At 47.0% G+C, this 20780-nt stretch overlaps 1 protein-coding gene across 28 annotated transcripts in view; it reads right to left on the bottom strand.

Moving 5' to 3' along the window:
• SCRIB (scribble planar cell polarity protein) overlaps positions 1-20780 on the bottom strand; it is a 792600-nt gene that overhangs the window by 19789 nt on the left and 752031 nt on the right. For 25 of the 28 annotated variants that reach the window (XM_085604607.1, XM_085604615.1, XM_085604618.1 and 22 more), the window contains one exon: positions 4017-4068. In XM_085604607.1, coding sequence (XP_085460733.1) covers positions 4017-4068 — 52 coding nt within the window. Of the gene's footprint in view, positions 1-3267; positions 3302-4016; positions 4069-20780 lie in introns of all 28 variants that reach the window. The other 3 variants (XM_085604619.1, XM_085604621.1, XM_085604625.1) reach the window with 1 other exon arrangement.

Below are 20780 nucleotides of genomic sequence, written 5' to 3'. Positions count from 1 at the left end.
AATTTGTCCTTTCGCAGAAAGACATTGAGGGAGCGAAGATACAAAATGGGACCAAGGATTTAGTCTTCTTCAGCACAAGAAAGTAGTGTAAGTAACACCCAGTTCCTACTTATGAGGCCGGATTCCTCTATGCCACCTATGGTCGAAAGGGCCTGCACTTTCTGCTGCAAGAAGGGCAGATTATTTTACGTCTGCCAGCCTGATGATGATGATGGTGGTTGAAGGCGAGGTAAAAATAAGGGGGAGGCCATAGCCCCAAGGGACAATGTGAAGGGCCCACCTTCTGAAGTAATGGCCTGCCAACCTTGGAGAAAATATCATATCCTGCCTGTGACAGGGTGGCAAGGGAACACCAACAGTATTGGTGCTGCCTTGTGAACCTTGATAATTAAAGGTCTGAAAGGTCTGCTGGACTGGCGGAGGGGTCTAGAGTTGGCCATACTGAAAACCCCGATTGTAGCCATGGAGTGGGCGAAATAGTTTGTGGAATTGTCTGGAAAGAGGAAAAATTCCTGAGGAATGTGCTATGGCCCTACTCTCCTTAAGTGTCTTGCATTTGCTAGATCATTGGCGTTTTAGCCATACTCTTGACCAGACTAAGAAGGGTCCAAACTTAAACTACCTCGTCAAACTTTGTTCTACACTGAGCAGCCTGACCAGAAGCCTAAAGTAGGACTCCCAACATGGTCTCTCAATAGCAACTTCAAAAATGAAATGGTATGGGGCAGTTCACAGCACCAACAAGATTTCTGCCTTTGGAACTCTTAGTTCATACCTTTTCCTGGAAACCAACACCTTATCCTTCTGCAAACATCTGAAGACTTACCTCTTCTACCAAGAACCTGCAAGACCCAGAGCTCTAGAGTGGAAAACAACATCAAGAGAAGGGCATAATACATTCCATAATCTACAAGATGCAGAGGTCCTGGGGAGAAAACCCCTTCATGGAAGTACATAACACTCCATAATCTGCAGAAAAAAACTGTTTCAAGATGGAAATCAACTGAATGGAAGAATAAACCAGGATTCATAATCTGAAATATCTACGGGTCATTAATAGAAAACTTCAGAATAGAAGGTCGGTCACAGAGCCCTCTTAAATCTGCAAGAAGCTCTCAGATGGCTTTTTTTTTTAATCGCACAAGACAAAAAACATTTGAGAGACAGCAACTGGGAAATGCTCCAAAAGAGCCCATTGACTGTACTTGGTATACTGTACGAATATAATAACTGAAAACTGTATGTAGGCTGAGCAGGAGAAGAGTTGAAGTATTAAACAAATACAAGACCACCACAAGTTTCATTAAATAAAATATTTTTCCCTCCCTCTTTGGTGTCATCAGGTGTTAAGAAATAAAGGTACTGCATATGTGAATCTGCTCACTGCCCCTTGCAAGTTACTGTGCTCAGTAAGCACTAAGCTTTTATCAGGTATTCAGGAACATTCGTTTTGTTTATGTAATAAATATTAAAAATAGGACACAGAGGCAGTCTATATGAAGGAGATAATCATTAGTGTCTCCTGTCTTGCATACTACCGGGACTGTTTTTTCCTTTATACACTCCAGCATGTCCCATCATCCTCATTTCCAGCAAATCTGCAATTAACCAGCCTTATAGTCACATCATTATTTGTAGCACTTGGTCTATGCCCACAATGTCATTAAACAGGACCAGTCCCTATCCACAGTGCACAAACTTCCGTCACCCACACAATGTTCAAGGGAGCAGCTCGCTGCTTACAGTGGTTGGAACTCATTTATTGCCACAGTACGAGTGGCAGACTCCCTTATTGATGCACCATATTTAGACCGTGAACAGCAAGAATCTGTGGTCACAGCTAGCACAAGTGCTTTGATCTTAGAATCAGTGTAACCAACTTCACTATCTCCATATCACAGGCCTCCACACAAACTTAAGGAGGTTTGGTTGCGATTTATTACTCATATTCCCTCAGAGTTTAACACAGAATTGCCCAAGTATAACTGAGTACTCTAGTCAAAGTTACTACTTGAAATATTGATAACCAGCGATGATCAACCGGTTACCAAAGAGACACCCTTATTCGCTTCTATAATCTTAAATATTTATACAAGTAATCTTCAATTGCTTTGAAAGTTAAAGTCATATGCAACTTAAGGAGAACGTGCTATGGATTTAGGATTTCTTTAATCCCAGACTACTCTGAAATTTCCACCTCAATCAGGTGAAAACCCCCTTCACCTCTTCCCTTGCTTCCATACTCTGAAGACAGAAAAGATCCTCCTTAAAATTAACATACTCCGTATGAAGTATTTATTCACCGTACATTGACATTTCATTCCGAAATTTGTCTATGGAGAGAATACCATCAGCAGACATGCGATCAATCTTACTCAGTTCGCTAGCTTGGCTTCTGTAATTTCCAAGTGGGGAGTGCCCATTTCCAGAAGGCATCATGTGTATTTTAACCAGGGCAAAGCATCTTGTCCTTCACATACAAAGATGTGTAAATGCCAGAATAAACAACTGGGGTACCTCGCTTGATTCTAAGAACTATTTTTAGGAATAATGTCTGGTCCAAACTGCAATACTTGTATTTCAAAGCACTCTTTGCACGATGCATGCTTGGTGTTGGAAAGGCCAGTCCTCTCACAGGATTGGGATGGGAGGAGCTTGATATAAGGAAGAAAACATTCTACTTATTTGTATAGAAAGTTATGCACTGGTAGTCATACTCTCTCTTAATTTGGAAAGAGCTGATGCTTCCTTTCCTACAGCTCCAACAGATAATTGGTTAAGGAAGGGAAGATATGCATGCACGGTTCCAGGCGAATGGAGCCTGGAAGTGGGAGACTGTAAAGGCCTTTTTGGAGCCCTTGCACGTACTTCGACTTCAGCTTAATGAGCAGTTTACAAGATGGTATATTATACCCCTAATGAGTGCGTGTAGTGAGTCTAGGACTCTGGGTACATTCATGTTCCTGAACTAAAGAACTTTATAAAAGGTCATGGTAGAGAAAGATGCACTGTAAGATAAATACGAAGTATGACCACTGATGGCATGTTTCAGTTGCTATTATTCCATGAGTAGTAAAGAACAAGGAATGACATGCACCTTGTTCTCTCAGACTACTGGTAGTATCATATTGCAAACAAGCATGATGGGACCCCAAAGACAGGTAAGTGCAAAGTTAGCAGCACAACTAAAACTGTGCCCACCACACTATGGAGACATGCGCTTTACACTCAATTAGCAAAACCCAGTTACAAGCCACAGGCATTTACCCAGAGTTAAGCGCTGTTCCTCACATGGATCAGTCTGGTCAGAAGAAGAAAAACAAACTTTAGGAGGATAGTGATGCACGAAAATGACTACTCCCACCTGGCTTATCACAACTCAATTTGGTAACCAACAGCACCAAATCAGTATCAATGCACTTTCCAGTAGGTAAGCATACAACACATGTATTGCATGCTAATGTAGTGACTTCCGATAACATGGAGAAGCAGTTAGCTATTCGGGCAAGGAATAGATCACAAGAGATGAGATATGAACACTGCCACATTCTCAACTTATTGCAGGGTTCAGAAGGGCTTTCTCTTTGTTAAAATATAAAAGCAGCCACCTTAATCCGGTAGATGAGGATCTGGACATTTCAGTATGAGCAAACACACTAAGATACCAGACCAGCAGCTGTGCAATGGGTTGACTCGCCTATGTGTACTTCTAAGTTTAGGATGGAAGGCAACACACAAACCAAGAAAGCAACTAATATTAAAATAATATTTAGGAGAGTTAACATTTCTTCAGGAGCAACACTGTAGGAGACACTTCCCGAAGACACAACGGCAAAGAGACACTCCACCCACCAAAAGGTCTTTTCAATAGACTCTGGCTGAGGAGTGGTATGTTCTGTAGACATTAATACCCTCCAACCCTAACCCCTGTACACCAGACGTAAATGTTGACACCTGCAAACTACAATGTGCCCCACACCTACGCGACTTTCAACATTCTCTCGGGTCACACTTACCTAAAGCGTTAGTGTCAGCCGTGTATTTCAGGTCATGTCCAAAGTCGGGAGACTGTAATAACAGAAATAGGAAAGAATTAGACTTGCCCATAATACAGGATCATTTAGTTGAGCTCTCGGGCTAGTCCTGCTTTGGTGCCCAGGCCCTCTAGCACTGAATATGAAACAGTGAATGAGAAATTCAGTCACAGCCTACACCAGCCAGGGTTAAATACTAGTAGGTTACTCAGATGATGCACTGGCAAAAGAAGCAGCCCCCTGCCAACACTAGTGCTTGCAGCAGTGCACCTTCCTCTTAACCGGAATCATTTTTAGTGGTCTGTTGGCAAGTTAATGATATCCATGCTACATTGCACCGATGTGCATTTTGTGAAATTAACCCCATTATCCTATAGGTAAACAACTACTTTCTGCTAAAAATTATTAACATGGAATAATGATGCCACCAAGTGCCTGCTGTATTACTGACAAGCCAGATGAGTTTGAATTGCCAGTTGGTTGGTTCCTAGGAGAATTTACTGCCTGCACCCAATATGACAAATATGTATCAGATCAATCTCAGACCTCAATTGCCTGACGTGCAAATTAAATGACTGTGGCCAAGTTTGATAAAGAAATCTGATGTAGCCAAAAGGTACATTGCTGGACCGCACACAACATAAAAGAAAACACTACAGTGACTCATGCACAGCAATCCTCTTTCCTTTACATTTCCAGGATGTTCTCATTGGCAGGGGACCTGCCAGGAACATTTTGCACAGCAATTTTGTACGGATGGAATGTCCAAGCATGACAAAGATAGCTGTAACACTCTGACCCTCATTGAAATTCTATGACCTGCTATGCACTTTTGTCACATGAGAAATCGCCAATCTGAGTGCACTGGGTGTATGCATACATGCATGCAAAAACACAGGAAGATCGCCCTAAATATTTTCCCTTTAAAATAGAAAGTTTTTTTTTTTTTTTTTAAAGTTTTATTTTGCTTTTCAAAAGAAAAAGCAAACAATACAAATACAACAGCGATTCCATGAATGTCGATTATAGTGTTGGGTAGATTTCAAGAAATCTGTGCCCCATGCAATCTCGAACAGTCTGTTATTTCTGTGACTCCAGTATTCAAACACAATTATTTGTTTATCTTGTCAGCAAATACGACATAAAAGGGCCCCAGAAATCTTTAGGTTGTGAGGTCTGTGGGAGTTCTTCTGTGCAAGCATCAAGTTGGGCCTTACAGTATGCCATGTCCTTCAACCACTCTGTAAGCTTAGGAGTATGTCTCCCACCCCAAAAAACTGACCCTCTTCTTTTCGATAGCAAGAGCGGCACCAACACCATCCTCCAATTTGTTGGTTGAAGAGCTTAACTAGGGCTCAGAAGACACACTTGCAGTTTAGACTCACAGGTTCCATTACCATATGCTTTGTTACTGCAATTTCTGGAGCGCACTTTCACCAAATGGTCTTTTGGCGCTAGGTAACTGAGTCAGCGCGGCTGAAGAATTGTATTGGTAGGCTTGCTTAAAGAGCCAGGTCTTTAGCAGCTGTCTGAATTTTAGCATACTTAGTGGTGGTCCTAAGTTCCAAAGGCAGCAAGTTCCGGGGGCAGTGCCCGAGAACCTAGTGGCGCCTGTCCTCTTCCTCCTAAATGGAGGGCTAGCTAGATAATGTAGATTACTGGATCTCAGTTCTCTGGTGGGGGAATATTTAATTATCCGAGATTTGATGAAGGCAGGAATGTCCATATGCAAGGCCTTGAAGACAGCGCAGCTTACTTTGAACATAGTTCTCTTTACGACTGGAAGGCAGTGGAGATATTTAGCCACCTGAGAGATATGGCAGTATTTGGACAGGTGATATATCAGCCGGGCAGCCTGGTTTTGAATCCGCTGGAGCCTGCGTGTGAGAGATTTAGGGGGGCATAGATAGAGGGTGTTGGTATAGTCCATTCTTGACATGACTATAACCATTATGGCTTGAACGAAGGAGTCTGTGGTGAGAAATATATGTATCTCCTTAATGCAGCAAAGCTGGATGAAGCTTGAGGATGTCACTTCTCATCAATGATAAGGCCGAGGCTTTTTAGTGTTTACTGACATTTGCCGGGGGCATTTCACTGGGCCACAAGGAAGGGTTCCAGAGGTGAAGCTTGTTTTTGGTGATTACTATCTCTGTTTTAACAGAGTTTAGCTTCAGATGATTGTGGTTAATCCAGTCCCGGATGAGCAGCATAGTTTCTTGAAAATGCAATCTGGACTTAGGGCTATCATTGATTGTAAACAGTTGCATGTCATTGGCATAATTAAAAATATTTACTTTCCTATTTTTGAGATAGTTAATCAGAGGGTGGATATAGAGAATAAAAAGATGAGGAGAGAGAGAGCGGAGTCCTGTGGCACCCCGCAATTCAACTGGACCTCTGAGGAATTAAATGGGGGAAGTCTAACTGAAAGATCTGCCTCTAAGGACCGAGACAATCCAGTTGAAAGCTGTATGTCCTGTATGCCTGCGGCCTTGACATGATCAGCTAGGAGGGTGTGGTCGACCGTGTCAAAGGCTGCCCACAGGTCAAGGAGTACTAGGGCTTGAGTGTTGCCACTATCCACTTCCTTCCGCATTATTACTGAGAGGATCACTGCCTCCTAGGAGTGTGCAGGTCGGATTCCGCTTGGCAGGCGTCAAGAAAATCTGAGGCCTCGATGAATGAACAGAGAGGACGGGCTATCTGTGTCTCAAGCAATTTTGCTAAATAGAGGAGGAGGGAAACTGGTAGAAATATTTTCATATCGAGTGGATCTATCCCTGCTTTGTTTTGGAGTGGCACTATGATTGCCTTTTTGAAGTACGTGGGGACTAAACCCAGAGGAGGAGCGTCGCCCCACTGCTTTTAAGCAGTGTGAGGAAGAAGCAACATAAAATAACTTAGTTATCATTTTATGCATTGTGCTGCTTGACGGGTGTGCCTGCTCTCAGAGCAGGGGGAAGAGTGGTTTGCCCACTCCTAAGTGCGCAAAGACTGTTTGGTCGGCCCTCTTGGGCCGCCCAAACCAGTCATGCGCACTTTCCCCATTCTCCATGCAGGCTGCATTATAGCCTGCGTGGAGAACAAGCCCAGGCCACAATCCCTGGTTGAGCGTCGAACCAGGACGCTCAAAACCAATCACAACGCTGCACTGCATGGCAGCGTTGTGAAGGGTCAGGGGAGCCTGGGTGCTTACCAATCACAACGCTGCATTGCAGCTTTGTGAATGGTCAGTGGGGCATGCTTACTGTTCGAGTTCCACGAGGAGAGCAAAAGCAGAGATGCGGGACCCGGCAGCTAGGTAAGTTTATTTATTTTTTTACTGCCCGATCACCTACGAAAAATTCCCCCCACCCACCCCTGCATGAACCCCACACCCTGCAAGCCATGCCGGCTGACACTGACTGAACCTGTGTTAATGGAATGATTGAGAAATTATATCAGATATGCGAAGAGGGTGAATACTATTTTTAGGATATTTGGGAGGCAGGTGTCATTAGGTGACTTTGACTTGACTTTCGTCAGTAAATTAGCTAGGTCCTCTTGACTTATCTCAGTAAAGGAGGTGAGCATGCAAGTATTTGCATCACTGAGTGAGAGATTGTGAGCTGAACAAGGGGGAATGCTTTTTTTGATGGACTCAATCTTATTAACAAAAAATGAGTTAAGAGAATCACATAAGCTTTGTGAAGGTATGACAGGTGGTGTGACTGTCTGGGTTGGAGAGTTCTGTAACAATCTCAATTATCTCTCTGGATTTATGGGGGGCATTAAAGATGTTATTGGTAAAAAAGCTGGCTTTAGCTTTCCTATTCAGGAGATTGCATGCTTTAAGTTATTGTAAATACATTATTCTGAGGTCAGGAGAGTACATGATGGGCCATTTCCGTTCTGAACATCGCAGATTCAAATTGGCTATTTTTAGATACTCTGCGAACTACCCATTAGCCTTATGACACCTTGTCAGTCGGGTTCTGTGGAGTGGGGGCATATACATCGCTGGCCTCAGTGAGCCAGCTAGTGATTGCTTTTCCTAAGGCCTCTATGTCATCCTTTGGGGATGGCGAAACTTTCCCAGTTTGTTACACGAGGATGTCAGGTTGACTTGGGCCCAGTTCCTGGAATGAATGGCATAGCCGATTGAGGGTCTGTGAGAATTAAGGACAGGAAGGAGAAGGAGATCAGGTGATGGTCTGACCATCCACATGGGACAATGTTCAGGGTCAATGCGAATTCGGTGTTCCATATCTGATCCAGAATGTGGCCTTTAATGTGAGTGGGAAGGTTCACCTACTATTCCAGATTTAAGTTATTAAGGTTGTTGGTAAGATCAGCAGCTTGCTGCCAGCCCTTTTCCTCATTGGCCCAGTAGTTCAGGTCTACTACAAGTAATACTTTGGCATGTTCAATGATTAAAGGTGAAATTAATTCTGCTAAGGTATGAGAGAATTCATGCATGTAGTAGGGGAGCCTAAATAGGACACAACAGAGATGAGGTAGAGGACTCCAGATTGATTACTATATTCTCCAATAAGGGAAAGTTTAGTGAGGACATCTTAGAGAAGCAAAGCACTTTCTTAATTACTGGCGCAACGCCCCTTCCCTTCTTCCCAGTTACCCTATTGGCTTGTAATATGTAGTAGTCATTCGGGACAGCAGATAATACATCTGGTGAGGACTCATCAATGAGCCAGGTCTCTGTTAGTAAAAGTATGTCATTAGTCTCAGAGTCCAGGAGATAGAAAATTTCATCCTGGTGCTTAACTAGAGAGCATATGTTCAGATAGATCAGCCGAAGTTTGGTGTGATTTTGCTTGTGTATAGTGGTGGTGGAGATAATCAATCTGCTGGCTGACCCAGCTTTAAGGCGGCTGCCAGCAGTGTAGGTAGAGTCAAGCAGGATGGGGGGAGGGGGGGGAATAATAAGCCTAGCTCACTTAACATGGAAAGTGAGGGAAGATATGTTTTGCCTCACTAGATTGAGCTCTAGTAGTTCTACCTGTGAGTGCGAATTTGGGCATAGTGGCTGGCCCCTGGCCCCGACCGGAAGGGCGCAGAGGTGCGTGCCTTTGGCGCACCCGATGCGCATATGCGCCGTGCACCTCCTTAAGTAGGTGCGGATTCAACCCATTCCACGGCCTTCGTCCCAACAAGATCTCTGATTGGTTACCCCTCAGACCAATCAGCCTGTATACAAGACCTTTTTAGAGAATGCTGCAACCTGAACAGCACGATGCAAATCAGTTGAGCAACGTTTTTAAAAACATCAAATTCATTCCAATCAGTGCAATTAAAAAAAAAAAAGATTTACATACAGGTGTTGAGCGAACAGAGTTACCGGTGCGTACCATATCTGACAGAGCTTGTGTTATCTGCATCCAATATCGAGCTATAGGGCCACAGGATCATGCTAAATGCAAGAAATCCGCTGCCGGGTCTCCCCAGCGGGTACAGGCCGAATCCGCTCTCAACCCATATTTTTTTAATTGATTAGAAGAGTAATACATCTGTTGTACATATTCAAACTGAATAATCCTCAAGTTGCAATTCGCCGTTAATCTACACATTAGGGTACAGCAAAATTCCCAATCGGCCAATGTTAGTGGATTGCCTAATATGTCATTCCATTTATCTAATGCAACCCTTAGGATCTCTGGCGTTTTTTGCTGAGAAGCATATATTCTCACTACTTCCGTCCCAACTGTAGACACGGGGGTTAGCTTTCTAGCTTTCCGGCATCATAAAGCCTTCTTAAACCGCTTCCGGATTTTATTATCCCTCCCCACACTCCGGCAGCGAGACACTCTTGTTCTTGACCCGTCTGCACCAGGTAATTTTCCAAATCCCCCCTTTACCCCATGGAGATTTATTTATTTTTCTCCCCTTTCGGTCCGACCCCAAGTATTCATTTCTGCCCCCACTCCCTTTTAGGCTCCATTGATATACGGATGTATCCGCCCGTTTGACTTGTTTTCCAGTTATTTCTATTCGTACACCCGAATTTTACCTTCGGATCATTTTGGAATTTTCACCGTAATCTCGATTTCCATCCCTAACTCGCTTACATCAGGTAATAATACGCTTCCTGGTCCGGCTTTTCAGCCGCTCTCTTTTACCTGCACGCTTTGGTTACACGGTTTTCTTTCACCTCTCCCGTAGCCCACTTTCGGCCTGTGTTATGTTTTAGAGCAGCCTTTCATTTACATTATGTATTACAGCAATGATTTAGTGCGGTTTAATTTTGACTTCCTAATCATATGATTCACCGCTCTCCTCGGAGGACACGTTATACGGACAATTGCGCTTTGTTTAATCATTTTACTATTGTTTTACTATTACGTATACATGGACAAATTTTGCCTTTTCTGTCCATTTACTTAATTTTTCCTAATTACTTTGCTTTGAAGGATTGATTCGTATTCATTCTCTCTACTTTTGACCAATTTTAGACCATTTATTGCTATTTTATTGTTATTTTTCTACACTTTGCGGCACAACTACCTACTTAAATTGTCATTTGTTACACACCCACCTCAGCTTGTAAGTGGGTTTCTGAGGCCTTCACTCTTATGCTATGTCACTGTATGTCACAGCTCCTGACCCATCGCCTTTTCTTTCTCTGTGAACCATATACCCCATCCTTTTAAAACTTTCTTTTCTCCTTTTATGTTTTCTTCCGTTAAGATCTCCACCACCAATATTATTTACGTATGATATTTTTTCGTCACTAATTATTGACGTGTGATTTCCTTTTCGCCTCACCGTTCTTATTGATTTTATGTTACCTTTTTCCTAGTCGCAGGTTTGATTATTGTTATTGTATTATTCCCAGCCCTGAAGAGTCACAGGTTTCTACCTGTTGACGAAACACGTGTCGGCTGGCGCCTTTTGTATTGATGAACTCAACTTGAATTAAAACAACATTCACAGAACTACAAGTGATGAACTACTTTTACTATACTGTGAATGTCTTATTTATCTTAAAACGTATGCACAGGACTTGTTTATAATTATATAGTTTGGTAATGTTTCTTGCGATTGGAACAGGTAAGAAGAATTTGTAGGGATTCCAGAGTCAGCGGTTCCTGTGAAAAGGAAGGGTACAGGACGTTCATAGCCACGCAGAGATGATTAAATATAAACAATTAAAGTATGGTATGATCCCTGGTGCCTAGAAAGGCAACAAGCGTAATAAAGGTCCCCAAGTATGCATCGCCCTTTGTCTTTAGACCTGCCCCTCCCAGGACAGAAAGCACCCCTGGCTCTTGGGTAGCTGACAATACCGGATGGTTCAACGACGGCATTGCTGGGGCATACAGTAGGAGTTCACCCGCACTCACGCTCAGCGTACGCCAAGCACTTATGTTACGGAGCGTATTTATTTCTGTGACAACAGCTTCAATGCGTGAATAGAGTAATAGGGCCATGAGGGGACTAGTGTGAGCGGAGTCATTTTTGATCGCTGTTTGTGGCGTGTACTGTTAAAGATGATATCAGTAGTGGGCACAGTGCGCCTGCACACACAGGTGATATAGATAAAAGTCAGGGGTGACAGAACCCCCATGCTTGAATGGGCGTGTAAGCATGAGCCAGCAAATCCTAGGTTGCCTTCCGGTCCAGGCAAGGGTTATCAAACAAGATTGGAGAATTTTAAAGACAGCCCGAGTCAGAGGGTCAGAAACAATAACGAATAAATACAGAAATCTGGACAAACAAGTTACTTGCCTTTGGTAATAATGTATCTGGTAGAGACACATGTTAGTTGTAGATTCCTTACCTTAGAATTTCGCCTAGGCGTCAGTCTGGATCCAGCGATTTTTTCTTCAACAGTACCCCTGCGCGTCTTTAGGTGGCGTCGGTAGCTCCGCGTCACTCAGCATCCTAGGTACTGGAATGACGTCATGGGACCTACATAGACACCGCGGATGCGCACTGACATCAGTTCTTAACAAGACTTTCCACACCAGAAGCGCAGAGCCATGAAAGACACTGACCACTGGTGCGTCAAACTAGGGCCCTTTAAGGGAGCCCCTATCCCTAGAAATCAGTTCGCAGAGAAGAGAGGATGGGTGGGGCGGTAAGGAATCTACAACTATCGTCTCTACCAGATTCATAATTACCCAAGGTAAGTAACTTGTTCATCTGATAGAGAGACAGTTAGTTGGAGATTACTTACATAAGAAGAGGTACCCCAGCAATACCAACCCCCAGTAGGAGGGTCTGCAAACCAAGACCATACCAGAAAGTCCTAGAGGAAAGAACGGGCAAAGTACCCATCTCTCCAGACTTGGCTGTCCAGGCAGTAGTGTCTGGTAAACATGTGCAAGAATGCCCATGTTGCTGCCCAACAGAAGTCAAGGACTGGGACTTCACGTTATAATGCAGTGGTTGCCGCTGTTACTCTGGTGGAATGAGCACACAACCCCACAGGAGGGTGCGTCTTCACCATAGCATATTTTGATGCAAAGGACAACCGTTCTGGAGATGGTCCGTTTTTTTGAACAGCCCAACCATTTTTGGCACCCACATAGCCAAAGATGAGTTGATCAAGACACGGTAGTCTTGTGCGATCAAGATAAAAAGACAGTGCATGTTTTGGGTGCAGACGGTGGAGTCTCTCCTCCTCCTTGGAGGGATGCAGGGGTGGATAAAAGGTGGGAAAAGTGATAGATTGCCCCACATGAAAAGGTGTGATGACCTTAGGAAGGAACTAAGGTTTGGTCTGAAGCACAACTTTATCCGGATAGAAAGACAGAAAAGGGGGCTCAGATGATAAAGCCTGCAGCTCGCTCACCCTCTGAGCAAAGGTGATGGCAACAAGGAAGGCAGTTTTGAGAGTCAGCAACCTGAGAGGACAGTTATGAAGGCTCGAAGGGAGAACACAAGAAAAGTTATAATCAGATTTAAATCCCATTGGGGCATTACGAAAGGAGATGGAGGGAACAGATGAGTAAGGCCCTTAAAGAAGCTATTAACAATAGGAGATCTGAATAAAGAAGGCTGACCTGACAGCCAAAGAAAAGCGGAGATGGCTGCAAGCTATCTTTTGAGTGCTCAAAGCAGATCCCTGCTGGGCCAACAAAAGAATATATAAAATGACTTCAGATGGAGGAGGGTCAACAGCCTTTTCTGTGCACCATGCCACAAATTTATTCCATCTACAGGCGCATACCATTTTAGTGGAGAAGTACAAGTTACTTACCTCTGGTAACGATGTATCTGGTAGAGACGATTCTAGCCGCAGATTCCTGAACATAGAATTATCCCCAGGCGCGAGACTGGACCCGGAAAACTTTCTTGCCCAGCATCTCTGCGCGCCGGGGGGTGGGGGGGGGGGGGGGTCTGGGCGGCACCACGCGACTCCGCCCTGACATCCTCCGCGGGCGTGACGTCAGCGAGGTCACATAAGCCCCACCCCGGCGCGCGGACGTCAGTTTGATTCGGAGAACTTTTCCGCACCACAATGCGGCGCCATCACAACAACACTGATGAGAGCAATGGGAACAGTGTGCGAAAAAAATCCGAGAAACTAAACAGAGAGAGACAAAGGGTGAAGAACAGCACCAGTTGGGACTAAAGTACCAGAAGGCAATAGCAGCGAAGCCATAGCAGGGAAAGAGAGAGAGAGAGGATGCAACCACAAACCACACAGTGAAGGGCCACAAGCCTGGAAAAGAGGAGCAACAGCAATCCACCCCCAGACTACACTGTCAAGGAGGGCCATATCTCCTGAAAGGAGCAGGAGGCCAAAGGACAGGCAAAGAATCCCCAACGCAGAAGACCGCAAGGGGATCAGAAACTCCAAACAAACAGAGGGGAAAAAAGAGCAAAAGGAGGCCCCTACACTGGTGAGAAACGAGCTGGAGGGAAGCAAAGGCAGGCAGAAACCAACCATCCTTGTATCAAACGAAAAACAGGGGGATGGAACAATCAAGCAGAACCGGACAGCCTGATCGGAAGAAAGCGAAGGTGACACCCACAGAAGACAAGCCACCCAGAGGGAGGCGAGTGCAGAAAATCCAAGCTGAGGGTCCTCGCAGAACGGGGAGGAAGGGCGGGTCGTGAAGGAATCTGCGGCTAGAATCGTCTCTACCAGATACATCGTTACCGGAGGTAAGTAACTTGTACATCTGATAGAGACTACTAGCCGCAGATTCCTTAACGTAGAATAGATACCCTAGCCATACCCAGAAGAGAGGAGGGCCTGCGAGAGAGCCCCCCCAGCAGGAGAGACACAGGGCCCCAGCAGGGGACATGTCACAGGAACAAGAAGGGAAGGCCAGGAGATCCCAAGCCCAACTAAGGGAGAACCGCCCAACACCCCGCAGGGGCAGACAGCGCCCGAAGGGCCTCAAGGAACAAAAGAACCACCTCGAACCAGAGGGTGAAGAGGTAGAACCGGAGGCAGGGCCCGCTGTAAGAAGCACACACAGTGATAGGAAACGGCCGAACAAATCTCGGCCGCAAGCAGCGGACAAGGCAGGAACGGCCTCACCACCAATATCGCAGGCGTAAGAAGAAAGGCACAGGTGCCAAAGCCCCAGCGGAACCAGAGGCAGGGGCACATGGGAACACATCAAAGGCTACGACACTGGACCAGAACAAGCAGGCATGCACAGGCATGAACAGCCAGCAGCAGGCAACACCATGGAGCAGTGCACCAGAACAAGCCAGGTGCAAGCCGAAGGCAGAGGCCAGGGAGGGTCAGGACACACCCAAAGGGGGGGGGGGGCGGTCCAGAAAGACACACTGACCCACAAAAGAAGTGGGACCAGGCAGAAGAGAAAGCGAGAGAGAGAAAGACACACGGAGGACGGGCCCAGGTCGTCAACCAGAACACAGAAAGCCAAGGAAAGCCAATCCCTCTGGAACACCAGACAGAGGACCAGGTCGAAACGCCAGACAGAAGGGCGAAATCGCCACAACACGATGCCGCAGACAACAGACCAGACTGGTCCAGTGACGTAGCGAACATGGAGAAGGACAGACCTGGCCGCAACGCAAGCTGTGTCAAGACAATTGTCAAAGAGACCGCACCTGCGATATACCATGACGCCAAGGAGAGCAAGGAACCCGAAAGGGTGACCACACCTCCCCAGCACATGACAAAGCTATGTAATAGCTACAAGTACCCCACATAGGGTATGTAATGTCCCAAGAAAACATGGGAACACCTCTTAGGAAAAAATTCCGCAGCAGAGGACAAACAGAAAGGCCTGCGGGTAGAACAGCAGATGGCTTGCCAAGCAGCAGATAAGACACAAAAGGCCCAATCTCAGGACCTACACGGGCTTACCAACAGCCAAAACCACAAGTCAAAAAAGGGGTTTGAACCAGCAGCCAACAGCACCGAAGGGCCAAACGAAGGACCCGGAAGGCACACCAACCACACAACACACAACCGGGGCTACCGAACACTCGACCCCAGAAAACAATGGGAGAACATCTCCCAGAACACAGCAGAGGACCAACATCCAAGTTTACTGAGGAGGAGGAGGACAACGAAGCCCCGCAAGGAACCGCTGAATGGCAGAATCCGCATGGCGTGAAATAAAAGAGTGCCAACGAAAGGGAGGTCAACCAGACGCTCCCTAACATTCTCAGGGAAACCACTATCCCTCAGTCAAGCATGGTGACGGAGGGACACCGAAGAAGCCATAGTGTGACCAAGTGCCTCAGAGACATCTAGAGCCGAGCGAAGAATAAACGCGGCCAGCTCCCGGCCATCCAACACATGGTGCCGCAGATCAGCGCAGGTCTTGGCAACCTCCTGCGACACCACAGGGACCCCCACAGGGGTTTGCGGCGAGGCAGAGGCGCTGTGGGCCGAAGGGGGGAACCGTGTAGGGACGCACCCTGACAACACCACATCTCCAAGACCTGAAGTCGAACCTGTCGGCGCCGGTGCCGGAGCTGCCGGCGACTCCGCAGATGGCCCGCACATGGCAAGGGATCTGCGGACATCCCAGGAAGAGGAGGAGGAGCCAAGGAGGCCTGCAGGGCCGCAGCATAGGCCACCATTTGGACTCTGGTCGCCCCCACGCTGGGAAACAGCAGGTAGGGTGGCGACGCGCAAGGCTGCATGACCTGCGGAGAACCCGTGCCTCCCACAGGGTGGGGACCGGGCCTCGGAGACAAGCTGTGACACTTACCAACAGGCGAGCGACGCCCTTGCGGCCTCGGAGAGGAACAATGTCAGAGACGGAAGTGGCGTTTTTTTAACCATTCCGCGGGGGACGGGCGCGGTGACTACGCCGACCTAAACATGTGGGCCGAAAGGAGTGCTATCCGGCGCTCCCGCCAGGACTTCGGCTTCATCTGCTGACAAGCCTTGCAGTCCGTGGAGTCATTGTGATCACCCAAACACCACATACAAATGGGGTGAGGGTCTGTCGCCGACATCTGGCGCGCGCAAGACGAGCACGTCTTGAAGCCCGAAGGCATTAGCACACTGTTCCCAAAAGGAAACGCAAAGCGTGAAAAGAAGGCCTGAAAACAGGCCAGGGACACGATCCGGATCTGCGTGGCACGCGGAAAAGGAAACCGACGTCAGCGAGCCGGGGTGGGGCTTATGTGACCTCGCTGACGTCACGCCCGCGGAGGACGTCGGGCGGAGTCGCATGGTGCCGCCCCCGGCACACAGAGATGCTGGGCAAGAAAGTTTTCCGGGTCCAGTCTCACGCCTGGGGATAACTTGAGCCCGATCGCGCTTGATCTTCTTGAGCACTCTGGGCAGAACTGGTACAGGTGGAAAGGTGTACATTATGCAGAAGCTCCACTCGCGACGAAAAGAGTTGCCCAGCGAGAGCCGCCTTGGAAACTCCAACGTGCAAAACTGCCGACATTGCGTGTTCAGTGGGGAAAGCCCTCCCCACTGTTAAAGAGACCTTGTGCCACCTCAAGACGGAGATGCCATTCATGATTGACCAAAAGAGACAGATGATAGACGGAATGCAGAGCAAATCAAACATTCACCCCCAGTCAAGAGATCTAGGTTAAATCCATGGTTCTTGGTGGTGTGGCCAGCGATTAAACATGGCGTTCGCACACTAGGTGAGCTCTGGAGTCCGAGCTGCTCTGCCCCATAATCCTGCCAATATCCGGTGCAGATCGGGGGGGGGAAAAAGGCAATCCCCATCTCCCCACCAGTTTGGCGGCTTCTGCTGTCCTTGTTTGGAGGCGAGCGAGGCTGCAGTGGTGCGCCAGACCTTGCAGCCTCGGGCGCTGCGGAAGAGACGGAAAGCGGCACCAGATGCCATGCCCGACGCGCACAGATGGGGGCATGGACATGCCAGTGATCGGACACCAAAAGACGATACAGACAATAGCGCGAATGGGGGGAGGCACCCTGATGAGGTTCCAGACATGCCAGATCCCTGAATCAATTTAGAACTAACTAGGTACCTCCACTGTTACAAGCTCTGAGGCATACGCACAATAAATAATCATGTAGGTCGACGAGCTGCAAGGATAGCCACTAGTGTTTATACTCCAGGGGAGACACCGAAATGCATATAGAGGAAGAGATAAGCGGACATTGAAATAATAGAGGACATTTGCTGCCAACACTATTTCCTGGAAAAGACTAATTTCCTCTCGAGAGCCAACCCTCCGAGACAGCAGAGCGGCGAGCGATAGTTCTGGTCGCTGTCTCCCCCTCAAGAAACCTGACCTAGACCGACACTCCCAAACCCCTCTGACCTACTGGGACCCCACGCTATCCAATTTTGTCACTGCCCTAGGCCTTGCTAACACTTGGCGCACACGACACCAGTCAGACCGCCAATACACCTTCCTTTCCGGAGTCCACCACAGTCTCGCTAAGCTAGACTACATTTTCACACAGGTGGCCCACTTGGCCAAGGTGCAACACTTGGTCAGAGGAATCTCAGACCACTCCCCGGTGTGGTTGGAACTAAAGGGACACGCTAACACAATTTGCGGTCCACAGCGCATCAATGTCTGGCACCTCCGGGATGCCAAGTTCACTGAGAAACTAGGCCAGGCCACAACAACTTATTTTGAAACCAATGAGGGATTGGTTGCCTCCTATCTAACACTCTGAGAAGCCTATAATGAGGTCATACGATGTACGGCATATTCACTAATAGTGGGGCGTCAACAGGAGAGGGGAAAATCACTCCTTGCGTTAGAGAATGAAATAAAGGCACTAGAAGAGAAGGGAGGTAACGACTTGAATGAAAACCACGTGCATATCTTCCTACTAAAACAAAAAGTGTACATAGATTTAATAGAAAATAGAGCGAAAAATTCATACACCCTGTCCCAACAATGCCTATATGAGGTAGGCAACAAAATCGGGAAACTACTTGCATGGCCCGAGAAGAGAGATTGTGTGAAAGAATGGGGACCCCAAGTTGTCACCGAATCAAGTGAAACGGTCTCTGACCTAGAGGGTATAGCGTAGGCATTTGCACAATACTATGAGCAGCTTTACTCCACCTCAACACAAAGGTCACTCACAGAGGTTCATGATTTCTTGAGAGATATTAAACCCCCAACCATTTCGGAGGAACATTGGACCGTTTTAGAGGCAGACATTGAACCGTGTGAAATAGAACAGGAGATACGAGCATTGAACTCTGGGCTAGGCGATGGAACCCAATGGCCTTCCCATTGAACTCTATAAACGTTTGGTGTCTTAACTAACTCCTCGACTACTCCACATGTGGAGAGAAGCGAGGGAGGAAGACGTGCTTCCCATACACCAGTGCTTGGCGACGATAGTCGTCATCCAGAAGGCTGGGAAACCATCAGAGAGACACAACTCCTATCGTCTTGTCTCCCTTCTCAACTTTGAAATCAAAGTCCTAGCAAAGCCCCTTGCAAATAGGCTGCGCCGGGTCATAACTACCCTGGTCCACCCTGACCAATCGGCCTTTTTGCCAAACAGGAGAACACGCCTCAACTTGCGCAGGCTGTATGGAGCGATGGCGGGCTCCCGAAAAGAGGAAATATCTACTGTGGTTCTATCGATGGATGCCTCTATGTCATTCAATACTCTGGAGTGAAAATAGATGTTTGGAGTGCTTGAACATATGGGCTTCGGACCAAATTTTTTCAGGTTGGATGCAATTATTGTATAGGGCTCCAAAGGCACAGGTCATGGTCAATGGGCATTATATCACGTAACTTTCTTCTGGGTATAGGAACCAGGCAGAGATGTCCCCTTTCCCCACTAATATTAGCACATGCCTTGGAGCCCCTGGCGGCCTGGGTATGACATGACCCAATCGTAAGGGGCATCACTGGGGGGAGGGAGAGGGTCGGGCCATGGGAAGAGCGCACATCTTTGTATGCTGATCATACCCTTTTTTTTGTAACCAGCCCCCCTGTAACTATCACCCGCCTTACACATATTCTGCGTATATTTGGCCAATACTCCGGATACACTGTAAATCGGGACAAATCCCTTATGCACCCAATAACGGGCCCTGTGCCCACGCTGCTGAGGGGTGTTGACCACCTCCTGTCAGCTGGGCATTTTAAATACCTAGGCATTCATGTCACCATGGACCCCACCCTATTCTACCATCTAAATTTAGTCTCCCTCCTTGAACGTTTTGGGTCTGATGTACAACATTGGAAAACCTTGCCACTCATTGGGGCGAGTGGCAATGTTTAAAATGAGGACGCTCCCCAAATGCTCTATATTTTAAAAAAATACCCACCATAGTGTGCCGGATAATTTCTTTTGGACCACTGAATCCCTTCTCTGCTCGTTGTTGTGGGAGCAGGCCAACCACGGATTGCCCTCTCCAAACTGATGCGTGGACTATACGACGGAGGCATCAGCCTCCCAAACATTAAGAAGTACTGGGCAGCGCACCTAGGGATAGCAAATTGTTGAATGTTTACCCCCTGGAACGACCTGACCTTTAGGCTGGAACTACTTTCCATGAAGATATCCGGCCGTGCTCTATAGCTCACTTAAGGCCAAAAATGTATTTCCCTAAACGCACAGAAGCTCAAATATGGAGGGCGGCCACAACCTTCTTGGGTTGGAGAGGGAAACTCCCTGGCATGACCCCATTATGGCAGAGTGAAGCATTCTCCCAGATGCGTGACCTTCAGGGTTTCAAAGCATGGAACCTAATAGGTATATCCTCGTTGGGGAATGTATGGAGAGAGGGGGTAGTGTGCTTACCTGGGAGGAGCTACAGATTCAGTACAAACTGGCTGTCACTGAAGCATATAGATATCTCAAGGTCCGACATGTCCTTGGGAAACACATTTCCCGGGGGACTGTCCTCCAGGATTCCTCCCCTTAGAAGATAGAATCCTAACTGAGCCATTAAACAAACCAAAAAGAAAGTCTCCCTGCTCTATAAAAGGTTGCGAAATAACTCTCCCAATATTCTCACCTCGCTGAGGTCCAAATAGGAGGTAGATATAGGCGACCGTGACAACGGAGAATGGGAGAAGGCGCTAGGGACCTTTCGTGAAGTAGTTATACATACTGGGTTCTGACTAATTTTCCTGCACATATTACACCGCTCTTACTACTCATGTACAACACTCAAACTCATGGAACGCGCCCCAACAGGCCACTGTCTTAGGGGTTGTGGGGGTGAGGGAACTTTCTTCCAAACGATATGGACTTGCCCAGCAATTCAGGCCTTTGGGACCACCATACACAGAATCATGGGGTAAGATACTTCAGAACTCCCCCGCCCACCTTTCACAACTGCAAAGAAATGCATTTTACATATCTGGGGAGAT

The sequence above is a fragment of the Triturus cristatus genome, chromosome 5_1 (genome assembly GCF_964204655.1).
Source record: "Triturus cristatus chromosome 5_1, aTriCri1.1, whole genome shotgun sequence".
NCBI classification, from domain to species: Eukaryota; Metazoa; Chordata; class Amphibia; order Caudata; family Salamandridae; genus Triturus; species Triturus cristatus.
Note: the sequence above shows the minus strand (reverse complement) of the source record. Positions and strands in the feature narration are given on the sequence as shown.